The 25,235-nt window shown below is 40.5% G+C and overlaps 1 protein-coding gene across 1 annotated transcript in view; it reads right to left on the bottom strand.

Annotated features, from left to right (window-relative positions):
• The window catches only part of DPY19L1 (dpy-19 like C-mannosyltransferase 1), a 49,909-nt gene extending 31,052 nt beyond the window's left edge, over window positions 1-18,857 (bottom strand). The window contains exons 1-7 of the mRNA XM_050892579.1: window positions 18,456-18,857; window positions 17,319-17,387; window positions 12,147-12,171; window positions 10,776-10,863; window positions 10,012-10,149; window positions 4,887-5,007; window positions 3,099-3,192 (exon numbers count right to left, since the gene is read on the bottom strand). Coding sequence (XP_050748536.1) covers window positions 3,099-3,192; window positions 4,887-5,007; window positions 10,012-10,149; window positions 10,776-10,863; window positions 12,147-12,171; window positions 17,319-17,387; window positions 18,456-18,750 — 830 coding nt within the window. The 5' untranslated portion in view covers window positions 18,751-18,857. The remainder of the gene's footprint in view (window positions 1-3,098; window positions 3,193-4,886; window positions 5,008-10,011; window positions 10,150-10,775; window positions 10,864-12,146; window positions 12,172-17,318; window positions 17,388-18,455) is intronic.
• Between the last annotated feature and the right edge of the window lie 6,378 nt (window positions 18,858-25,235).

Genomic DNA, 25,235 nt, shown 5'->3' on the forward strand with positions numbered 1-25,235 from the left:
TGTTTAATATAGAATAATCTAAATTTAATAAACAATTAGTAATTTTTAAAGAACTGCAGATGACCCGAACAGTTACACTTTGTCTGGTAGAGTCAGCTCTGGAATAATGAAAGAACTAGTCTTTTGACTCCCTGGATACAATAAGCTGAAGCTTAAAGTCATCTGGGGAAATGCTGTAATTCATTGTTGATTAACATGCAAGAAACACAATACTGAAAAAGGAAAAAGTACTGTCAGAAGGAGGTATGGGAAATTTACTGGTAGTTCCCCAAGATGCAGTATTTGACAATCAGCTTAAGTATTCTGTCCCTTGACTACAAGAATAGAGAGGTGGGGAAGGTTGGGGGGAGGCAGAATCTTACAATCGTATAAAGTACTTATTGTCCAAATGCCATTCCTTTGTCCACAAAAAAACCCTAAAAAAATGGCACGAGTTCTCACTGTATTGCTTCAGTTATCTTAACAGAGAATGCTCCAGAGCTTGAGACTAACTTGCATCATATAAGAAGATTCCAAAGCGCATTTGCATAATCAGAGACCGTACACAGAGTGCTAGGGCAGGGACATACTATGTCTGGCAATCTTCTAACCTTGTGGGGAAATTGGTTAAGGAAGCTAAACAGAAAAAACTAGTCCTACAACAAAAAACTAGTCCTACAAAAGCAACTAGCTTTCTGCTAGCTTAACTCTTTGAACAAGATCATTATAGAGTCCAGCAAGCACAGATATGAGAACACATGCTAGCTTGGATAATAATGATAAGAAAGTGGTCTTCCATTATCCTATCACGTTCCATCACTAGTCAAAGTTGCAAAGAGACTAAAAGCAAAAAAAGGCTGAAATAAATAGATTACACAGTCTATGAACATATAGGGACACAAAAACACCCTAGAAAAAACAATTACATAAGCTTGAGATGATTACTGCTAACAAATTCAGGAATGAAAAGACGGAGAAAATATTAGAGGATGGTTTCACACCATCAAATGAGTCAGGCTATATAAAAGCCTTTCAAAATGCATAGCAGAAACAAATCAGCTTTATGAAGGAGACTTACACCAATTCATAAGATTACCTACTTCCGTGTAGCAGAACTGCATTACTCCAGATTCAGTTATTTTATTTTTCATGCCTTATGGAAAAGCCTAAATATTCTGGCTTGCTTTGACTAAGAGAAACTTTGGAACACCCATAATGACTAAGCAGTCACCTAGATCTAGTATCCAACTATGAATATTTGTCAGAATAAATAAATAAATAAGATCAAAATCCTACCTGCAGGAAACTTTGCAGTTACTTGTTATTTGTCACAACCCCAGATAGCTAGTGGCTTACACCTTGAAAGAACTGCATTTATATTCTAGTCATCTTGACTACCTAATGTTGCAGATCATTTATATTAAAAACTCAATTACTATCAATATTTGATAGTTATTTACATTCAATACAGCCCAAGTCTAAGGAAAGTACTGAGAAATTAAGACCTTACTGATTTTTTCAATGACATTAACATATAAAATGCGGGTTTCCATACACCTCCCTGTGCTGGTTTCAGCTGGGATAGAGTTAATTTTCTTCCTAGTAGCTGGTACAGTGCTGTGTTTTGGATTTAGTGTGAGAATAATGTTGATAACACTCTGATATTTTAGTTATTGCTAAGTAGCGCTTCTCTTAAGTTAAGGATGTTTTCAGTTCCCCATGCTGTGCCAGCAAGCAGGTGTGCAAGCTGGGAGGGAGCAAAGCCAGGACAGCTGACCTGAACTGGCCAAAGGGGTATTCCATACCATGGAATGTCATGCCCAGTATATAAACAGGGGGGAGTTGGCCGGGAGGGGCAGATTGCTGCTGGAGCATCAGTGCTGCTGGAGCAGGTGGTGAGCAACTGCATTGTGCATCACTTGTCTTTTCCTGGGTTTTATTTTTCTCTTTTTTTGTTCTATTCCTTTTCTTCACAATTATTATTATATTATTATTATTATTAATTAGTAGTGTATTTTATTTTACTTTAGTTATTAAACTGTTCCTATCTCAACCCATGAGTTTTCCCTTTTTTTTTTCCTCCTCCCCACCCCACTGGCAGCGGGGAAGGGGAAGCGGCTGGGTGGTGCTTAGTTGCTGGCTGGGGTTAAACCACGACACTCCCTTAAGAGAAAAATGACAAGTTAATGATACGAATATAAAGAATAGAAACTTTATCTACTTCCTCAAAACGTGAGACATTAATTTCCTATGTTAAGGAATACAAACATATACGCTTTACCCCCAAACACCTAATAGTTGCACTAGGCAACTTCTTTTCACTGTCAGCTCCTGCCCTGCACTATTCTTTATTTGAACTATCAGCACATGCTTCAGAGAGAGCAGGAAAAAAACCACAAGACAGTGAACCCAGGGAATGAGGAGGAAAAACAATCACACCTCTCAGAGGAAAAAGTAGCAGCCTTTTGCTTTTTTGCAAAACTGACAAATGAAAATAGAACTAAACAGAAAAATACTTCCACTTCTGTTTTTCTGCTGAATGTGGAGTCTATTTTTGTATGAAAGTGTATTACAGTTCCTGAAATTTAAGGACAGCTATTGAAAACAGAAATTCATAGAAAAAAGGAAGTGTATACATATCTCCAAAAGAACGCATTATCTTAAAAAATATTTTGCCTTGTCAGTTAAGTTAAAATTGAAAGACATGCAATATGACTTGAGGCAAAGCACTGGGAAAACTCCAGTCTTGGTTAAAATTACACTGTCGTTCAAACTTTGTTTAAAAATGAGTTACACTGATAATTTTAAGAGTAGGAACCTGTCAAAAGCTGTTTAAAACCTGTACAGCATTTAGTTTTATCCACAACCTGTTGGTATCAATGAGCTACCACTTCATGGAAATTTTCCACAACTTTTTCCAGCATCATCATTTATTTTAAGCAAAAAGCTTCTCTGTTCCAGTTATTTTTTAGTGACAATGTATATGTAATAAAAAACACTACTACTGTACAAACAAATAAGCAATACCCCATAAAAATATTTTAGCATTCACTTTTTCAAATTTCATATAAAAACTGACGGCTAGTACCAACTAAATAGCTCAGTCTCAACTGCCTTACCTGAGGTATGTACCGTATATGAAGAACAGTGACATCATTAATCCATTCAAAAGAAAAATCACAGCAACATAAAAGGAAGCAGGGTCTCCCAACCCTAACAAACAAACAGTTAACACGTTGTCAAATATAGAAGAAAGATCAAATTGCTTATAAACCACCATACAATCAGTATAATACAGCACATAGCATACTACCTTAATATATCTACAGAAAGAGACAACAAAAAAAAGTTAGTGTCACCAAGGTCATTGTGGAGATTCAATTGGAAGACTACACTTCGGAAAAAAAAAAAGGGGGGGGGGGGGGGCGGACACAGCATTGGGGCAGTCAGCAACAGAACAAGCCAAAAGGGAAGCCTTAACTGTAAAGAAAAAACCTGTAATGTATAGAAGGCATAAGCATCACTAAGAACATTCTCTACAGACTACATTTTGAATTCATAGGGCTTTTTAGAACAGGTCTGTACTCCCTTATACTCTCACTTCCCATCTCTTACAGGAGTAAATTCATCTTTAAACATATCACACACAATGCTCTTTGCTTTCTTTGTTTCATCAGAAGCCAAGAGATTTTCCAATAATGCAAGTCTTTCAATTTATTCATTCACAAACACTTCTGTGTTCACACTTCTGTTGCTATTCTCTTTCCCATTATTTCTTTAAACCCTCCTGGTTCTAATCGTTTCAGCAGTACAGCATAAAAAGCCTTATTCATTATAGAGAAGGTAGGAAAACTTCATAGTTTCGTATGCAGAATTAATTATTCACCATTGCTGAAAATACAACAAGACAGCTCTCTAAAGAAAGATGATGATATGCTCACCAAACATGGTAGTCTCAATAGTTGGTGTTTTTGTTGGTTTGATTTTGTTTTTACAAAAATCAGGAATGAAAAGTTATACACTTATTCACTGTTTATTGCTTCTAAAAAAATTAGAGAAAGCGAATCAAACAAGCTCTGAAGAAAGTTCTTATAGCCTTTGTGCAAAGGAAAAATACTAACTTGTCACCACACAAAGACATTTTAAATGATAAAATGAAACAACTTCACATGCTACCATCTATCATTCAGCTTTAACTGACTGTAGAACATCTCAAAATCACTTCTCGGCAAAGTATTTTCATTGCATAATACTTACTTGACAAGCCAATACTTTAAATGTGGGAAAAAACCCAAAAAAGTGGCAGCGTCCAAGCTTTGGTATCAAAATCAAGGTATAAGATTGAAATTCTTATGCTGAATAGTAGGTCACAAGAGGAAGAGGATTCTTCCCAGCAGAATCACTACACAAGATTTCTCCAAAAGGGAGCCTTGTGGTTACCTTTTTCCCCTTCCTCCCCACTCCTCAAGTTGTAGTTAGAAGAGGAAATAGAGAGGGTAAGTTTTTGAAATGTAGGAACTTGGAATGTATTGGGGATTCTATAGAAGATACAAAAATTTAATATATGTACAGTGGCCTCCAATTACATTTAGGACATCTTATTCTTCATAACAGTCCAACATTACGAAGGCTCAGACTACAACTGTGAAGTTCTGAAGTGCAGTATAGGAATTCAACCTAGGTAGGAGGAGCTATCTAATAAGCAAAGCCCACATTCTCACCCCTGGTGTTCTTAAAAGTATCTTTTCTTCATGCTTCTCACTTATGTTGTGAACCTGCTAAAAACACAGGCTTAGCCAAATGAAAGCATGTCAGTGATAAAGACACAGGAATATTTATTACTTCTGAAATACATAAAGCCACAATTATATGCTTCCAGGAAGAAACTGGAATAAAACACAACTTACCCTCGCAACTTTCAACAGGACTAAGTCCTTTTCCTCTGTTTACAGTCCAACATGTCTTCGTCGGTACACCAAGGAAATCCATAATAGCAGTATATATGCGGTACCAGCTGGCGAGGACCACCTAGGTGGAAAACAGGATTTGAAGTTTCTGAAAAGGAACTTCGAGATTAGCTCAATGCCCAAGGTAACCTCTCATGACAATTGGCCCTCATCCAGGATTTTTTTTAAACTCAGAACTTACCTCAACTACTTAGCATTTTTGACCGTAATTTCCTAAAGGCATAGACCAAGTGTTCATTAATAGACTAAAATTATGCCTGCTTTAGAACAGAAATAATTTCATGTATCAAACTGCAATATTTGAAAAAATTATATATTTCAATATTGTCTGGAAGGTTCCCCATTTAACTATTGTTTATCAAATATTAACATCCCAGATTTTGTTGACAGAGGACAGTTAGCCAAATTAAATCCATTAAAACCAATTAATTTTTTTCCACCTGGCAAGAATATTAATGGACCAAATCTTTAGGATTTTTACTCAGATAAACTTTGATAGGTTAAATTTAAGCATGCATTAGAAAGGGCTTCCAGATGCAATGTAAGACAGCATTTCTATTTTCCATGCAAAGGTTGTAATGTTCTTATAACAACAACCAAATTAAATCTCAACACCTGACACAAAAAACATCAGTATTTTACACACAGAAAAATGTGTGACTCATCTCACAGCAAAGTCACTGTTACCAACCTATTCTGTCAGGATATAACTGACTTTACAGCGTTCATAAATGAGTAATGTGGCCATTCCAGTTGAGCTGCTTTGAAAGTTATAACCCAGGGGTTCCCAGACTGAAAATATGTTTCACTGCTGCACTATTAGCTGTCTCAGCCCTGTGTCACAGAAAACATGTACAAGAAGGATGATTCCCTCTTTTCTTTCCCCATACAATTAATAAAACCCTTTATGTCACTTCTGTCTTCAAGAAGGGCAAGAAGGAAAAACCAGGGAATTACACCTTGATCTCTGAGAATGTGATGGAGTAAATCCTCCTGGAAACCACTTCCAAACATACTAAGGACAAAAAAGTGATTGGAAGCGGTCAGCAGGGATTTACAAAGGGGAAATCACGCCTGCCCAACTTCATAACCTTCTGAGATGACTGTCATGGTAGATGAGGGGACAGCTGTGCATGTTTTTTTTTTTTATCTGGTGCCAATTCTGTTCTACGTCTTAAGACTAGATGATGGCACAAGAGAACATCCTCAGCAAGTTTGCACATGATACAAAATTGGCAGGAGTGGTTGCTGCTTGTGCTGCCATTCAGAAGGACCTCAAAAGGCTAGAGAAACGGGCCATCAGGAACCTCACGAAAGGGAAATGCGAAGTCCTGCACTGGGGAGGAACAACACCATGCACCAGTACAGATTGGAGTTGACCAGCTAGAAAGCAGTTTTGCAGAAAAGGACCTGTGAGTCCTGGTGGACAAGCTGTACTTCAGCCAGCGATAAGCCCTTGTTGCAAAGAAAGCCAAATGTATCCTCGGCTGTACATCACCAGGACAAGAGAGGCGATCCTTCCCCTCTACTCAGCACTGCTAAGACCATATCTCCAGTGCTGAATCCAGTTCTGGGCTGCCCAAGACAAGGAGGACAGAGTAAAGATGACTGAGACAGACTCTTTTCAGTTGACAAGACAAGAGACGATGAGCACAAACTGAAATACAGGAAATTCCACTTATACATAGAAAAAAAACTTCCTTACTTCTCAAAGTAAGTCAAACACTGGAACAGGTTGCCCAGAGGTGGAGACATTAAAAACAAAACCGGAGACAGCCCTGAGCAACCTGCTCTACTTCACTCTGCTTTGAGCAGAGTATTGAGACTAGATGATCTTCAGACATCCAGTCCAACCTCAACTGTTCTGCGATTCTGTAATTCATTAATTTTTAATACCAGGGCTCCAATCATCATGGCTCACTTCATCTGTGCCCTTTACATTCTCACAATGGAAATCTTACATATTTAAAATACAACTACATCTTTCTAGACCAAGACCCCTGCCTCAATATTCTGTCCTGCAAAGTACACTATCCTGAATTCCTGGAGGCTTTCTGAACATCTGTGCCCTGGCACTTCTGACTATGCATGTGTGCATACATGAACCAGACACCTGCCCCATCTCCAGATAGGCAACAACAGGACTGGGGAACCAAATCCAAATCTTTCCTCTTATCACCTGAATGGCACCTGAAAGCTGCCAACAGAATGCACGTGGCAGCTTAGACACATCTGTCTAGCATATTTGCATCACCAGTCCTGAAGCTGACATTACCGTAAGCATATAAAACATTCTTGCACAAAAAAATTTTATTGATTTATCAGCTTAACCTTTTCACGTCACAAGTGCTTGTATCTGCTGCAGATGTTACCACACATGAATACTCCCTTAAAAAGGTACCAGGTTAGGTACTTCATGCAAAACACAGAAACATTTTTTGCCAAAAGCTACTTTACATGAAACAGTTAACATGGGCATAAAAATGGAAGCAAATCAGTAGTACAAAATTGCTAGGTCAATTAGAGCACAATGGCATTTTTTGACTTTCTACTGTCCCATATCAGCTGAGGCAGTAAAGGCAAAACTTGGAAAATGAAAGACTGGCTCTCAGACCCAGGAGATCTCTATGGGTGGGCCAGTCCTTTGCTGTAAAAGAACATGTAGAAAAGTCAATCCCTTTTACTAGTTGCCTTTGAGTAAGTACTTTAACACCAACTACGCAACACTCATCACTCCAACTCAAATTTTCATCATCACTGCCACACACAGAAATATCAACTGTTCTGTAATGATGAACTGCCAGAGAGTAAACTTAACACATTATCTCTCCACCACAGAAATTAACACATTATCTCTCTGCCATTTTGCATCAGGGATCACAGATGAAAACAACACCACAACTACTGGAACAACCTGACTATGCAGCAAATACCTGGAAAATCAAGACTTTATTGGGACTATAATATTGTACAACTACAAAGACTGACTTGTTGCTTTTGACAGATTTTTTTTTTACTGCTTATATTTATAATTTACACAGATGATGTAGTGATTGCTATGGACTCACTTAACCTTTTTTTTTTTTCCTTCTTTTGAAGTGTTCATGGCTAGTATCGGCTGTACATGCAGGTAAATTGTTCTACTTTTCTTAATGGGTTTAACATCCTGTTTAATAACTGGATTTCAAGGCTATTTTTGATGCAATTAATTTTGAAATCCACTAAACAAAAAAAAATTTTTATTAAAATTCAGCCTTAATGCTACTATTGGGCTGAATGAACTGGAAAGATCCTAAAATATCAAACAGGAAATGAAACACTTTCAGAAAACATGACTGGATACTGAGTATCAGAAGGAAAAATTTCACTGCCAACAAATAAATCCACATGCATCTTCCCACCACTCAGCCCCATTATAATCATAAGTAAAATTAGATAAATTTGGAGAACATAGTTCAAATGTCAAGTTGCACCTATTGACAGTTTTATAGATGTAGTTATGTAGCAACAAGAGTACTCAAGAAATACACCTTAAAAAAAAAAATATTTACAGGAAGGCTAGAGATCAAGCAGTAAATGACTGAAAGGAGCAGAGGAGACTAGTTGTCTGCTTTGCAGGCCCACACAGGCACAGAAAAGATGAATGAATTCATGCCTTATCACCAAGTTCTACGAGCAACTATGATCCTCGAAAACTCTAAATGAACAGACAACATTTTGCACAGTAATCTACCTAACGTTCTTACAGAATGCCAGCCACTACATCTGCTTGCTCTTGTTTTGATTTCATCATCCAATTTACTTAGTCATCTTTCATGGTGATACTGATGATTCTCTAAGAGCAAGTTCATTTGACCAGTTATCTTTGATTTTTGCAAGTCAGACTAGAGCTGAAGTCAATAAATCGTTCTCAGCTAAAGAAAATAACTTTATAGTATTCAAATAAGGCACATGTTCCTAATGTTGCATTTCCAGAACTGAACCGCAATCCCTTTGAAGTTAAAAAAACCAAACAAACAAACAAACCAAAACCAAAACAAAACCACCAAAAAACCTCCCAAACAAACCCAAAACCAGTGAGAGGGTAACAAAAAGCATTCATCTATAGCATTTAGTTCTTCCAGAGCAAGGAATTAAGAAGCAAATGAAACCACTACATGCAAGTTGTATAAATACATGCATGCCGAGAACTCTTACACATACAGTTCTTGAAAGCAGCTCTGCTCCGACAGAGCAGGAGAATGAGTACAAATGCTAGTACCCAACAATTACAGCCATTATTAGTCCTTGGTTCTCCAGAAAATAAGCTGTTGCTGACATATGGAGTTACAGAAATGCACATTAACCAAAGGAGTTTTCCCTTTGCAAAATGTTTGACACACACTGGCAAAACCATAAGAGCGAGAAAAACAAACATTTCTGTACTTAAAGACATGTTCTTTTTAGTGACAAATAAGCAGAGTAGGAACGTAATCTAACCAGGTAACAAATCTAACATCAAGTACATACAAAACAACAGCAGTCAGTCTTCTACAGAGGAATTTCTACTGCAACATGTAGGTAAACTATTACCATTCCCGGATTTTAGGGCCACAGTGAACTGTGACGATCCGTTAGTTCATTGTCCTACACAAAATGCAAGCCAAAATAATCTCTCAGTACCTATATCACCGCAGATGTTATTGTCACATACTACTGATTCTTCATGTCGTATTTCCTGAAGTACACAATGTCAGCAACTTACTTGCTTTCAGTGAAAAGAACAAAAGAAGACAAGAAGTACAAAATTGCAGCAATACAGTGCAACTTCAGGGCACGAAATACTAAGGTCTAGAAAGTATTCACATTTGATTGGACCTACTTGAAGTCTGAGAACTGATCGCCATGTACGAAGTAGCTTTCTCATTTTAAATCTGGAACTAAAATAAGGTATTTAAGCAACACTTCATTAGTCACTATATCTTTACAACCACATTTTCCGGAGTAACATTTCTAACACATCTTTAGTCAACTCTAAAGAAACCAAAGATTTATCAGAAGGTATTATTTTTAAAACATAGCTCACCTCTGGGTAAAGATTGAACCTTTGTAAGGTGTTAATCACTAAAGGATATTCAGTTAGTCTGTCATTCATAATTGCCCATACTCCATTCCAAAACGATGGTGCCTCAATAATGATCTTGAAGTAGGAATAATAAAGACCCTACAGGAGAGCAGAATCATTATTTACGATTAAAGAGGTCACTTCTGCTTCATGAACTGCCATATACAAGCTTCATTTTTAAATCAAATCTTGTAATATAACAAATAGGACAAAACGATTCAAAATGACTATCCAGTTTTTCAAATCTCTTCTATTAGCGCCATGGAAACAAGCAATGTGGGTTTCCTTCCACCTTGTATCATAGCACATCTGGAAATCTCTCATCTGGGCTGGTAACTATGCACTAGCACAGTATTTCACAATTCTCAAAATAAAAGCAGCCAAAAAGTGTATACGTATGCAAACATTTATTAATTAAAAAAATATTTTTAAAAAAAGCTGCATAACAAGACTATAATTGAAAGTATGCTACAAGGTACTTGTAGTTTTGTATTTTAGGTCCTCTAGAATCATATTTTAAAATGAACTGTGAAGAGATGCATTCATAGTGATCAGCTGCAAGACACACAAATGCTCTGTATGTAACAATGTAATGCATGTTAGTTGCAAGATATCAATATATTTACTTATCCAGAAGGCATTAAGAAATTTTGGAAAGCCCACAATCACAAGATTACAGACAGAAGTTTTCCAATCACTGAATTTTTATTGAAACATCATCTAACCATTTCCGTGCGAAAAGCCATTTCTCTTTCTAGCGTTGACAGGTGAGAAAAATGACGGTCATTTTCAAAAAGAGTTGTTATGTGACACCTGTTAAAAAATAATAATAATTAAAACTGAATAAAGAGTTTTAGAACCTGTACTAAGTCATATATACCAAGGAACAGCTGGCAAAACATTCACTGAAGACTCAAAGTTTACTTACAAACTGCTATTTTAATTTACTCATATATTATGCCAACATTCTCCTCTATTCAGACTATTTTAAATGGAAAAAAATATGACTCCATGGAGCATTTAGTAAATTCTATTATGGAGTTAGTTATAATACTCTAATACATTTTAACTTAAGGATCAAAAGTTTAAAGCTATTAAAACTATCAAGTCTACATATTAGGAAAGAAAATTCAAATATCTGACAAATGAAAAGAATCGCAGATTAAAAACTGGTGAAAATAATGGTGCACATACAAGTAGTGTATGTTTTTTCCACAAAAATCTTCCCTGACTTGTATTCTAATGCGGTTATCTGCCATTATATATAGATGCACTTAGCATCAAAAGTATATTTAAATAAAGGTACAACTATGGCGGGGGGGGAAGTCAGGAAAAATGCAAATAATTTTGGAGGCAAAACTTGTAATTTCCAAGAGGAGCTTCATCTCCAGAAAGAATGGAAAAAGAAAGAAACAGAGCAGTGCACGTGACTGCTTCTGAACAGGAATTTGCAAGAAACAAACTACTGAAAATCAATAGTTCTTTTTGAGCTAGGAAACAAAAACAGAGTGGCAGAATCTGTTACTTTTTATCTCTGCAAAAGCAGCTGGTGAAAATCACTTTAGAAGCCATTCTATTTCAAGTCTATACTACAAAAAGGAAGGGTGAGGATTAGGATGGAACCTGAAACACAAGGATTACGTTGACAAAAAGTAGTTGAAAGGCCATTCTTCTGTACACAAAGAAAACATTGGCCAGACTTCTCTGAAGAGCTTACAGAAAACATGATTTAAAACTAAGAAATTAAAGCAGAATCTAAATAAGCAGAACATAGGACAGAGTTGAAAGGATTTACCTGGACTTTCAAAACCCACTGAGGGTAAAAAGGTCTGTTAATAGAAATGCACTGAATTTGTATAGCTAAGCAACAATTTTCCACCTGGAAAGCAGGCTTCACTCTTCACTGAACAGGCTTAAGAAACCTTTCACATCAGCTTCACAAGAACAGAATTATTCATCTTAGAGACAACAATTTGGTTTTGAGAGGAAAGATCTAAATATAAATTATCCCAATAGCTTGTCTAAATACAAGTCAAAATGATATTTTTATTATTTTAAAGTATTATATTACTCTCAAGCAATAACTTTAACCTTACCAATGTAGGACTCCTGCAAAAGCGGCTGTAAAGGAAACAAAAAGTGTCAAGTTACTCAAATATTTAAATCATTGAACATGAAATCATGTTCTTTAAAGTAATTACAGTACTACTTCAGAGATGCACAGAAGGTACTCAGCCTCCAGAGGAACAGAAGAACAGGAACATCTGAGTTAACTTTTATGGCCAGTTCTTTGAAAATCTGAAATTATACTGATGGCATTCAGCAATAGGCAATGTTCCCACCTATATCCTGCATCACTCAAGTTGATCCATCAGAATCTAATGCACCCATGTGAGCTATCAATAACAAAACTGAATTATAAGCATTTTTTTAATAAGTATAAATATTTTTAACATTTTTAAGATACCTACTGTGGCTGTTCACTCAACTCCTGCTCAGCTTTTGGCTAGCACACAGCTCATGCTAAGGCCTGATGTATGCTAGGAGCAGCGCTGTTATGTCAAAGCAAGGGCAACACACAGGCAGGACCTGGTGGCCAGAAAGGGCTAAAGGTCATTATGCAGCCATTATCACCTGCAGCTTGCTGTCTCCTGCAGCCATAATCCTCACATATTGATTGGCTGGCAGTTTCTTCAGAATCTGCTAACTCATGGAAATGGTATAGACCAAACTTCCAAGCTGGAAGGTATAAATACACCAACTTACCCAAAAAGTTTTTGAAGCAGATCCAGCAGCAGCTGGACTGCTGAGGCTTTTGTGCTTCCCAGTGTGATACCGGGGACATCTGCACCATGATGGAAGAGGAAGGGTGAGCACTCCCACCATCGGCTAGGTAACTGTTTTGCTCATAGGTGCACAAGTTAGGAGTTACAAGTTATGAGTTGCGAATTAGAGAACTAGTGAGTTAGAAACCTCATGCCTTAAGCGATGAATTAGTGAATTCCTGTGTTAGACTAGTCTGAAAAGTGGACTGAGCCCTTGTTTGTCATGTTTGTTTGTTTTCTTTCCTAATGAGCTCATAAAAAAAGTTTAATTTACAGAGTACATTGTCCTGTAAATTTGAGATCCAAACGGACCGTGACAACCAACACAAATCTAATTGAGACTATAATTGCTAAAAAAGGTAGACTCTGTATGTAATAACGTTCCATTTGTCCATTTGGAGACTATCTGCACTGTTGTCACGTAGGTACAGAACAAGGGAGGTAATCTGAGGGACAAAGGGAAAAGTAAATGATGATAAAGTGGTGGGTAAACAGTCTAGGTCTCTGACTTCTTGAGCATGACAAGATCCACAAAGAGCATAAGCCACTCCATTTTGCTTGGGCAGCATTCACAGCATATCCAGAGCTCACTATGGCAGCAAAGCCAGCATGAGTGAGGGATAAAGGGTAGGCATTTAGAGGGACCATCGTGCTCCTTCTAGACTGAAGGTGTCTTGGTTGCCCTCTAGGCACACAGTGGCTCTCTGCCATAGAAAGGTCAGGTAGACTGGCTGCCTTCGATCCAAGAAAATCTTTATGGTTAATGAAGAGCCCTCTTATTCACATAGGCTATACGGAGCAGAGAGCAAGTAGAGAGGACAACCATCCTCCCTGCTTACACCCAGCTGGAGCCAGAAAGGTGCTGAGCACCGCGTCCCTCTCCAGGGTGCTGATCCGCACACACCGCCTACAGCTTACAGGCACCCAGGCACAGCCCTCACCTCCTGTGATGACATGGAATGGGTCAAGTTGCTTGCACATAGGTAAAACATACCTCAAATGCCTGCACACTGATGCAGAATATAGTTGGAGAGCTAGTGAATGCGCATGTGTTCAGACTGCGTATTACATGCATATGGTGGTCTGTTTCTGGAAAGCAGCAGGGACAAGAGAAAGAAAAACACCTTTGCAAAACCACTAAATTTATGTGGAAGAGGAGTGGACTGAATGTACACTTCCTGCCCTAGTATATATTCCCAAACCACATGTTCCTCCAACACAGAGCCTGGAAGTGCTGCTGCTGGCAGTACTTGTTGTCATTGTTACCACAATGCTGCTGCTGGCAGTACTTGTTATCATTGTCACCACAGGTCATAATGCAACAAACTACATTTATGAAACTCAATTTCAATATTAAAGTTTTGTATACAAAGATGTGTGAGGTGAAACTGGGTAAGACAGAAAAAAAAAAAAAAAAAGAATTACCTAAGGGGGAAAAAAAATTTCTAAACTACCTGCCTGTACAATTTAACATTTACCTCAAGCTACATACTTCACATAGTAGTTGAGGTTGTACAATACCACACCGAAACTTCCTTAAGAGTTTTCCAGCTCCACTTCAGTCACTGAAGTAGTTTTCTCAGAGAAGCTTGGATTTCATTTAGAAAATGAATATCACAAGCTTTCATTTAAAACTTTACATTTTTACATATACTTTCTAGAAAAAAAATTCACTAAAGGATTGCTCAGTATAGTTCACATTAAGTGGAATTTAATGCCTTAGGAAAGTTTCAGAAGCCACAGATTTTTTTTATACTAAGGACATTTACGTTAGTTCTCACGGAGAGCTGTAAATTCCTTTTTCAGAAAAGCAGATATGGATATGATATGGAATTCCAGGTAAGCACATTAGCTATATCAGCAACACAGCAAACCATATTCCATAAACAAACACGTTTTGCAGTAATTGTACGGAAAGAAACAGAGCAATCCATACCTTTCTTTGTTATTACTTATTGAGTCTCACATTTGCACAAGGCATTATTTCATTTCTCAGCAACATTTCTAAGATTCCCAATAAGATTAGATGCTGAAATACATTTACATATACACACCTCAACTATAAAAAAATATCAACTTTAAAGACAGATTACATGTTAGGTAAGAATATACAGTAAAGTCAAAATAAATGCACATTAGCCACCAGTACTGTTCATGATCTCAAATTCATGTGGTTCCAAATAACCCCAATATGCAGTATTTCATTGTTGCAAATAAATTACCTATTAATATGGAAATTACATTTCAGATTCAAACATACCACTTATTTCATAGAGAAAACAATATATTTAAATCTGATTCTTCCCTTCAGTAAATGTTTCATTTAAAGTCAATGCATTAAGTGTAAATACATTGTTATTTTGGAGAATTTCATATACATTTTTATAAAACTTCATAATATCACTCTATTAGAAGTATAAAATGAAGACCTTTTATAATCACACAGCAATTCATGTAATTACTCAGATTTCAAGAGACAATGCGCTTAATTCATAGACTTCCACTATGAGTCCAAATCGGCACTTTTCAACAGACTGCATCCAGACTTACATTAAGCTAGTTTCTGATGGAAAACATGCAGATCAGCTCTCTTAAATTACCATCCTTTGATCCCATTAATGTCCTTACTGGGGAGGGAATGAAGGAGAGGACAGGAGAGGAATACTCGAGTCCTAATGCTACAAAGACTTATACAGCTACTATGCACTTGAACTTGCAGATGCCATTTTCTCACCCAATCTAAGAATCCCTAAAAGCAAAGCATATGGTCAGATTTTTCCAGACTAGGGCTACTATGTAAAATCTGATAGTTTATTCTTCAGATTTCCTATTTTTGCCTGTGTTCTGTTCTAAGAAAAGCAATATGAATGGCATATAAAAAGCATTCTAATTCTGGAAATTAAATACTGAAGAATAAAGCCATAATATACAGAACTCACTTACCAAGAGAACAACAAAGAGATACTGTACTGCAACAGGATGTGAAACATACTAGAAACTGATTAATACTTTGCAAGTATCCCCAAAGTGACTAGGTAGGAATACAGCAGAACTGGGAACAATGAGGAATGTGCAAGCATTGACTACTTCTGCAGCTTAGTCAAGATGTTTCATTGTCAGATTCTGTGCAATCTCCAAAGGATGTCTTCAAGAATAAGGCCTTGATTCAATGGTCATTTAAAAAAAAACCCCAACATAATAGGGCAAAGTGTTGTATAGGAATGTCCATGAAAACCTGACAACTTTATTGTTGCACGTAAATTGGAGATAATTCTTAAGAGAAAAAAATCCACACCCTGTAACAAAACTAGCTCCAACTGTGGGAGCCTCTGTTTTTAAAATCTGGACCTTACAGCTTAAGCAAAACAACAACAAAAATTCAAATACCACTAAAACTAACCAAAAAACACTATTTCATATTTAGTATATGTACATTCTTTGCTACTGCAAATACTGTGTGCTATTACATACTTCGCTATTAAGGGTTCACTCCTATTAAAAATATAGCTTCCTGAAGTATTTAATTGGTTATCTGGGTTTCACAGCCGAATTCAAACCCCAGAAATTATAAAGCTCTCTACCTAATCTGCTCTCAAGTTTCAGTCAAAGGAAAGCAGTTTCAATTTTGACCATCAGTTTAATGTTTCTATGTCATTTGAGTAACGAGTAGTCCACAAAATGCTGAACAAACACAGGCAAGCAAAGCAATTCAGGAACAGTTTATTCATCAATTAGTTTGTAAGCTAAGGGTTGTTTCCCTGCTACTACTTTGCAATGTAATTCATCAAACTGAAGAAATTCCCTTTGGTAACAAGCACTACTGGTGGTTTGATTAATAGTACCAGCATCTTTGGAATACCCTGACAGTCTTTTAATATAATACCTTTAAGATTATATCTAATTGTGCATCTGACAAATATGCTATTATTTAACATTTGTTAGCTTTACGAATGCATTTCTTACTTAATTTTGCAAATACTTTAGGTGCTTTTTCCAAGACACTGTCTGTTAGCCATTTTATTATTTACTCCAAAATATTCCCAAAGATAGTAACATCTGAATTTACATCCCCCTACAGTTTTATGTTCTTTGACCCATAAATCTTCCAAAACAAGCTGTTTTGATTACATTACTTAATAAGAGTTGCTTTCCTCCCCCCCCCCCCCCCCCCCCCCCCGAAATTAATGACTGGATAGGAGAGATCCATAAATATTTGGACAATTATTTTCCTACCAATGTTCTGATACCACATCAACTGCTGCAATAACAGCTTTACAAAAGTTACCAGGTAGGAAGTTATTTCCTGTCCCTTTTCAACATAAGCTATGCTTTGTTTTTCCAAGTTATATTTGCAAATGTATTTTGATAGAGTTTACAATTCCAGAGAAAGAAAGGTAAAAAGAACAGTATTTCCCCCCCCTCCAACGTATTCCTTCTACTTACCCAGAAGGAAAGTGAGCCATATCTTGCTATCAGCTTTTACAATGAAGGCCTTTCTGTCATCAACAAATACTGTCAAAAGAAAACAAATACCTTAAGCATCAATTAAGAACAGCCTCTGTAAAAGGAAATCTGTTCTAACTCTGCAGCATTAGTTTTCTGTAAAAATCTTGACTAGACTTCAAAAATGCTGAAACAAATTTCATACAGCAAGTTAGTAACTACACATAAAAGCTTTAAACATCACAGACTATTAAGGTGACTACACAAATCATCAGGTTTTTAATTCTTGAAATAACTTTTACAAAATAACTTGTCAAAGAGGATTTCTACATAGATATTTAACTTGTCAAAAGAGGATTTCTACATAGATATGTTATTGACAAATTTGCTCAAACAGAAAGTCAGCCTTTTAAAGAATAATCAACCCTCCATCCTTTCAGCAAAGCGTTATCAAGAAATAAGCTGGTCACGCCAACACTATAAGCTGAGCTAGTCAACAAGATGAGAGAGACTGTTTTAACAAGTTAGTTACAAAACCAGCACATTTTCCCCTTTCTCCCCCAAAGGATGCTAAAGCGGTAAAAAGCCCTCTGCCTTTACCTCGCCCCCGATTCTCACCCGATACCAGTAGGTCTCACCAGCTTTTTGTTTTTAACCTCGTCCCGTTGTGACAGGCTGGAGGACGGGCACGGGGAGAGCGGGAAAGCAACCGGCCGCCAGCCGCTGCCCCAGGCAGTGCCAGACACAACCCTCCCGCCTCCCTCCCGCGGGGAGACGCCGTGAGGCCACAGCGGTGCCCGCTTCCCGGCCAAGGAGCCTCGCTCTGCTCCCTTCCCTCCCCCCCCGGCATCGCCCTCCCAAGGAAGGACGTCCCGGCGCTCCCCTTCCCCAGGCGGTAGGGAAAAGCCACCCCGTGCGACAGGGGCTTTCGCGCCGTTCCGCTGCCCGTGCCGGGCAAGTCTACCGACACCCGGAAAGGGGGGAGGGAGGCGAGACCGAGCCCCATCGCACTTCCCCCGGGCGGAAGGGCTGTCCCCCCTCCCGTCCCCCCCCCCAGCCGAGCGGGGGCAGAAGGAGCGGGGAGGGGGCAGGATTTGAGAGAGGGGGGCGGCTCTCTCCCCTCACCCCCCACCTCACCTCGGAGCCGGTCTCTGCAGACGCGCAGGAGCCTCAGGGGGGCGCGGCCCAGCACGTCCCGCTCCCCCTCAGCCGCGGGCCCCTCCCTGCAGGTTCTCTGGGGGTCGCTCCTGGCTCCCCGCCGGCCGCCGCCTCCCTTCCGCATGGCGCGGGCCCCGCCGGGGAGCTGCCTGCCGGGCGAGTACGGCGGGCGCCCGCGGCCGCTCCTGGGGCTGGCGCCCGGCGACTGGTGCTGCTGTTGCCCGGGCTTGAGCGGCGGCGACTCTTTGTTCCTGCCTCGGGTCGGGACGACCATCTCCGCATAGTCCCCGCCGGGGCCGGGGTGCCGCGCCGGAGGGGAGGGGAGGGGAGGCGAAGGGGGCGGTCCTCAGCGAGGAGGTTCCCCCACCCCCGGGCAGGGCCCGGAGGCCACGGGGCGGAGACGGCGAGCTCGTAGTAACGGGGCGAAGGGGCGGCCGGTCAGTACTCCGCCGGGCTGCGCTGCCGCTGCCGCCGCCGCCGCCTGCTCCGCCCGGTTGGCCACGTGGGGGCGGGGGCGGCGCTCCCCGGCGGGGCGGGTAACGGCTCCCAGCGCCCCACTCCCCCGCTCCGCCCCGCCGCTCACGCACGCGCCGCCCCGGAGCCCAGCGGCCGCGCGGCGGCGGGGAGCAACTGCCCCCTCCCCCACGGCGCCGCACGTGCTGCCTGCCCCGCGCGCGGGGCTCCCGCCGCCCCGCGGCCTTCCGCAGGGCCCTCTCTCAGAGGAGGCGGCGGCGGCGGCAGCGGCGCTATTCCTGCTCCCCTTCCCCCCCCGAGGGACGGCCGCGGTTTTCCCGCCGGCCCCCGTGCGGGCGGGGCTGCCCGTCCCCCTGCGCCGCCGTGGCCTCCTGTTCCCTCTCCGCCGTGGCCTCCTGTTCCCTCTCCTCCGGTGTTTCTCCCCGTTGCCTTTCCCTTGCCCGTTCCTCAGCCGTTTAGCTTTGTAAGCATCGTCTCAGCTAAATCAAGCCCGCCCCAGAAAGACGGGAGATCTCTCTGGAGCGCCCACCCGTCAAGTTCCCATAAAGGTTAACTGCCAGGAGGTGACCCGGCTGCGTTGTTGCCATGTCGCAGGGGCTTCCTGGCCACAGAAAACACCCCCTCTTTCTGCTTTTCCTCCTTGTTTTGGAGTTTAAAGGTGGGTTTGCCTTATCGTGCACCAGCGATGTGGCAACACCCCTGTGGCCTCGGCCGCAGGCAGGAGAGCTCGGCAGGGCTGCCGGCAGCGCCGAGCTCTCGGCTCGCAGGCGGCGTGCAACTCCAGCCAGAACATTTCTCTGGGTTCAGAGGTTAAAAGGTCGTGTCACGCAGCGGTCCTGTGTAACACGGACCCTCGAGACCTGAAGTGTTGCTTCACGACTCCTCCGGAGCGGTCATCTTCAGCACCTCACAGCATCAATTACGGTAGCTCCTACACTAACAGCTGGAATTGCTGTTCTTTTAAGGGTGGTGAATATACAACACAACTGTCGAACAAGACCCGGCTACAGCAAAACTATCTTTCCTCCTCCTGCCTGTGCTTTTCTGCTCAGCACACAACAGTGGTCAGACAGTGACTCATCTGATAGGGATATATTAATTTAATTACCACTTTTTTATAGTGTTGATTAAATATAGAGAGTATAACCTCTTCATTAACTGCAACCTCTCCAAACGGATCCATTTCACTCTTTCCTCCCTGACCTCTTGTTATTTTTTTCCCCTCGAAGTTCTTTCTCGACCGTACATGTTCCTTGCCTCCCAGGTGCTCTTCATTGCTGTCTTCAGGCTTTTCTTTGACCCTGCTCACTCTTCATTTCTCTCTATATGTTTCTGCTCCCAAGTTTTCTACTTGTTTGAGTTTTCCTGGCATCATCTTTCCACTCAACTCCTTTCTTATTTTTCCTGGCCTTTCCACCCTTTTCCTCTGACATAACAGATGTGGGGCTCTTTCTAAAATATTTACAACTTCTGTTCTTTATTTTCATCTCCTTTTCCTAATTATTTTTATGAATCCTATCCTGTGAAACACCAGGTTTGACCCTTATGTGGCAAATACCGTACTGAGATAGTATTTAAAAAATATGTTTAATAAATATATCATCCGCATATTGTTAGCACAGGAAGGTAATTTTGGTCCACATTCAGCTACTGAGGCAACGAATGTATGAGAGCAGGACGGCCTTTGCTGTCTTTGTGGTAGTAGGAAGGTTGTTACCACAATAAGTGTATAAAGATGCAAGCTGGTACAGTCGGATAAAACAACTGACAGAGGGCCTGCGTGTCCACTCTTGGCTCCACATTTCTTTGCTTGTTGAGGGAAAATCGTCCTTCTACCCCCGGCTGTTTTAGGGAGATAATTGCAAAGGGCATGTGTTACACTGATCTCAGAAAATGAGCAAGGAAAAAATAGTATTTTTCATTTCACCAGCTTATATAGTTATGTAAAACAGCCAGTTTCCTGAGCATGCAGGCCCTTCTTCCAGCATGAATTACCTGTAGCAGTTTCATATTTCAAGAAACTTTTATCTGTGCTTATTATATACTAAATATAAATGAAAGCGTAAAAGGAAGACCATTTGGATGTTTGAAGACTACGTACTATTTTCCCACCTGCTTTCCAAGAGAAAAAGTTCCACAATCTGCTCTTTTTCATATTTGATTTTAATCATGTAGCCTTGTCATAAATTTAGTAACCAAAGGAGGCTATTGTTGCTGGCTGGGTGATTGAAATGTACAGGCTCCAGATGATAGTTAAGGAGTTCTGCATGTAAGTGGCATAGAAAAAGAGTAATATGATATGTTCTGCTGATTTTTAACTCTTGAAACCTATTTTCAATTTTTGCCAAAATCAATAGAGTCATGGAACACTTATGAACTTGAAGGGTTGAGATTATTAAGGTTCAAATGATTGCTGTGGGATGGCTCGACCATTGAGATTAACTGGGCCTGCTCCAGCCTGCAGCAAATCAATTGCCTTCAGGCTGTTTTCTTTTATTAAAACTCTTCAGGCAATTTATTTCGAAAGGCACCACCCCCAGAACCTGATTACAAAGGCACGTACTACTAAACTAAACAACTCTAAAGATTTTAAAAGTTATTATAAGAATGCAAAGACAGAACATGCACATTCTTAAACGTAAAGGTGCCCATATTCAGCAACTATGAATTGCTAAAGAAAACCGTCAATGCTACTTGAAAAGAGCTGCAGTAGAGCAGTACGCTTCTAAAAATAAAATGACACTTGCTTCAATCTGTAAGAGACACAAGTAGTAAGAAATAAACCTTGGGTTTACATCATCACAGGAGTTGCATATTTTTCCAGAAGTGCTATGTTTATTTCCAACATCATGTTTAATACAGAGTAGCTCATTACTAATCCTGCACATCACAGCAAAAGGAGTGATCCCAGTAAGCCAGAACATTCCTTGCTGTTTATAACAAAAAGGGGAGGGGAGGAAATGTGATAACTCTGAAAGTAAATTTGATTTCTCTCAACTTTTGAGGGTGCTGAAGGATATATACTAGGCCACAGAAGAGTCATCATCTTAATCAGCTTATCCTAACTTCTGTTGTCCAGGGACAGCAAAATCTGTCAGATATTGCTCCACAGTTTTCTGCTGTCCCAGGACAAAGCACATCCTGGAACACAACATTCCTGTTTCTGCTAGGTCTTCCCTATCTCTCTGACCACACATTTTCCATGATCACTGGACTGTCTCTTCATATTTCCAAATCACTCTGCCAGATATCAGCAACCTCAGGATGCTGAGTTGGATGGTGGTTGTGACACACTGTCAGTGGAGGTAACTCACAGTGCTCGGGTATCAGGCCCTGCAAGTAAAACACATTGCCTTGGCAGTTCCTATATATTCTCTAGCAGTATTCGTTCCTCAGGACACTGGGCATGCACACCTCGTCACCAAATAGTCCAGAGCTTGCTTTCTTTTCCTCCACTCATTCTCATCCTCTGTACTGTTCTTGCCACCAGTTCTCTCACTCTTCTTCTTGCCTCAAGCGAGACCTTCACTTTGCAGTTTATTACCCATACCAACCCCTTCTCTTTCCCAAGGAGATCTGAATAAGAGTGCCTGTAGAGAATTCCCTTTTTATATCTATAGTAATGTTTCTTGTACTGCTCTGCTTTGTTCCAGTGGCACTGCCTCAGAGCACATTCTGCAGATTTTGTGGCAAGGCTGCCATTGCCACCTACCACAGAGCTTTGCTTCTGCGAAGTTTGTGTTGATCCCCCACACTTTCACACATTCAGCAGCAGACTTAATAATAGCAGGACTGCACTGTGCAAGTTCGGGAACTTCAGGCTCCCTTTCCTTGGTTTATTTAATCCAAGGTTAGCATGCAATGAACGCATAATCTGGCAAGTATGTCTCTTCAGCAAACAATTGTGAGGCTGCTGCCTGGTTAGATGTACTCAACCTAGCATTAAACTAGCCATTTTGAGTGCTGACAGCAGCATAGCTGCAGCAATGTGGAGCTCAGAGCCTCAGGTAACTAGCCAGGCAGTTAGAGCATTTTGAGCTCCATACCATATGGCCATATCTGAGTTAACTTATTATTAAACCTACTTGAGCTTCAGTCACAGAGTAGACAAATTCTTACCTAAGGAAAGAACTTAATGAGAACGGAAATAGTTGGGACCTATTCTTGTGAAGACCAGGCTGAATAGAAGTGCAGAAGGCTAAGGAGTCTCTTAAGGCAGAAGTAAAGAAGCAGGATTGCCCTTGGAGTTTGTATGTGGAGGAATCAGCCAGGAAAAAACAGCAGAATGTAGTAGCAAACAAGTGATAGTGTGCAACTTGTCCTGTTTAACAGCTCTGTGGGGCCAGTTCTCTTTCTGCAGGATACGAATATCCTCCCTTGAGTTAACTCCTTTAAACATGCATTGCCTGTATTCTGAAGAGGGAAAAATATGCTCCTGGTGAGTTAATAATACAGCAATCTGATCTCTACTTACACATATCTGTTCACCTCTATCTTCTCTCACTTTTAAAATTGCAGTTGCTTTTTAACTATATATGTAAAAAACTATATAGAACTGGAACATCTATGTCTGTATGGCTAACTTCTCATACAAGCAAAAGCTTGTTTCTACTAGAAACAAATGAGAACAATTTACCCAGCTTGCCTACCTTGGCAACAAAAAAACCCCACATTTTTAGAATGAGAGGTCCTGAAGACCCTTCTTTCTTTGACACAGAAAGTACCTCCTTCATTTCTATAAAGGTGATTGTAAGTCTCACACTGCCTGCTGCCAGAATAACACTGAAGAACATTAGTGACTCAGAAAACCCAATTATTCTCCACCAGACTTTTTCTGATTTCTTGGCTTTCAGCTTCCAGTACCATTTTCATGCCACCTTAAATGCTTCCCTGCAGAACTGAAGGAAAAATAGTTGAAGAAAAAGGAACAAGAAATACTATGAATATCAGGAAAAAAATTGAAGCTATGCTGGTAACCTCATAGGTCTAACATATCTCCAGTTACCCTTCCTTCCTTGCTGCAGACAGAACGATCAAAGCAGCACAGCCGTCCACTTGCCCTGTTGAGCAGCTGATTTGGGAGATTTGCCAGCGCCCCTTCTTACAGCATGGGGTGTGATCATCTCCTCCCAACTGGGGCCTGGAATGTTTCTGTAATTCTTCACCGTTCTGAGGACTTTTAACTCCTCTGCACGATATAATCTCCTTACAGCTTTCAAAATGAAGATCTCTTGCTGTATGCTCCACTTTCTCACTGCGTGGCACTTGGCCACAGCGAGTAGTCATGCTAATTTGGCATAGATGCCATGATTCACAGCCACAGCAACTGCATCTCGTTATGCTTCTATTTGGAGGAGCAAATTATAGAGCAAGTTATCTGAGGACCACAGAACTCGCTATTACAAGCAGAAGTGATGGATCCAGCTTACCCTAACCGGATTTACTAGCCACCATGGTTTTGCTTCGTTTTTTGCGGAGTCAGTGTTTATCTGGTGCGTCTCTAAGTAGCTGCTGCCAAAAGATGCATCAGAGAAGACACAGGAAACAGCTTGCAGCGACAAGCAGGAGCTAAGTGACAACAACAGAACAGGATCATACGAACATGGGCTGAGCTATTACTATATTTCCTGGCAGATGCCCTCTACGTGAGATTGAGAATATGGACACCGTTTATGGTGGAAATACGGGAAGGCCAGCGATGGACTTAGAACAGAAACATGAGAAAAGCAATGACCTGGAAGCGCTCACAGAATAGCTTGTCAGTTAACAACTGGCAAAGCAGCCAGATGTGAGCAACAGTAGGGCTCTTGAAATAAGTTGCCATATCGAAGTCAGTAAATGTACACTGCTGGAGATTTACTGGCAAATCTACTTTGGCAAGAGAGTGAGAGAAGCTTGTGGACCACTGTGAAATACTTACAGACAGCTGTATCAGAAACAGCGGCAGGGCCTAAGTTTGCCTGTTCAGATGTTAGCAAGTTTATTTCTGTTTCACCCTTTGCTTACCCTGATATTCATTTCAGTGGGGATTTCAGTATATCCTTTACTGCCCTGGTTAATGAAGGTTAAGAGAAGAGACAGATTAATTACCCACAGACAGTGACAGAAAATACCTTTGGCAAACTAAGCAAAATGGCAGACCGGACTGAAGGCAAGATGATCCTACACATCAAACACCCTTTAAATGAAAACAAAGCCGTGACTTGGAATGTTGTTTGCTTCCTGTATATGACGGAGAAAACGTGAATTCTTTGTGACAAACTGAAGTGACTAACATGGTCACTT

Source organism: Gymnogyps californianus, chromosome 2, assembly GCF_018139145.2.
Source record: "Gymnogyps californianus isolate 813 chromosome 2, ASM1813914v2, whole genome shotgun sequence".
In the NCBI taxonomy this organism is placed as follows: Eukaryota; Metazoa; Chordata; class Aves; order Accipitriformes; family Cathartidae; genus Gymnogyps; species Gymnogyps californianus.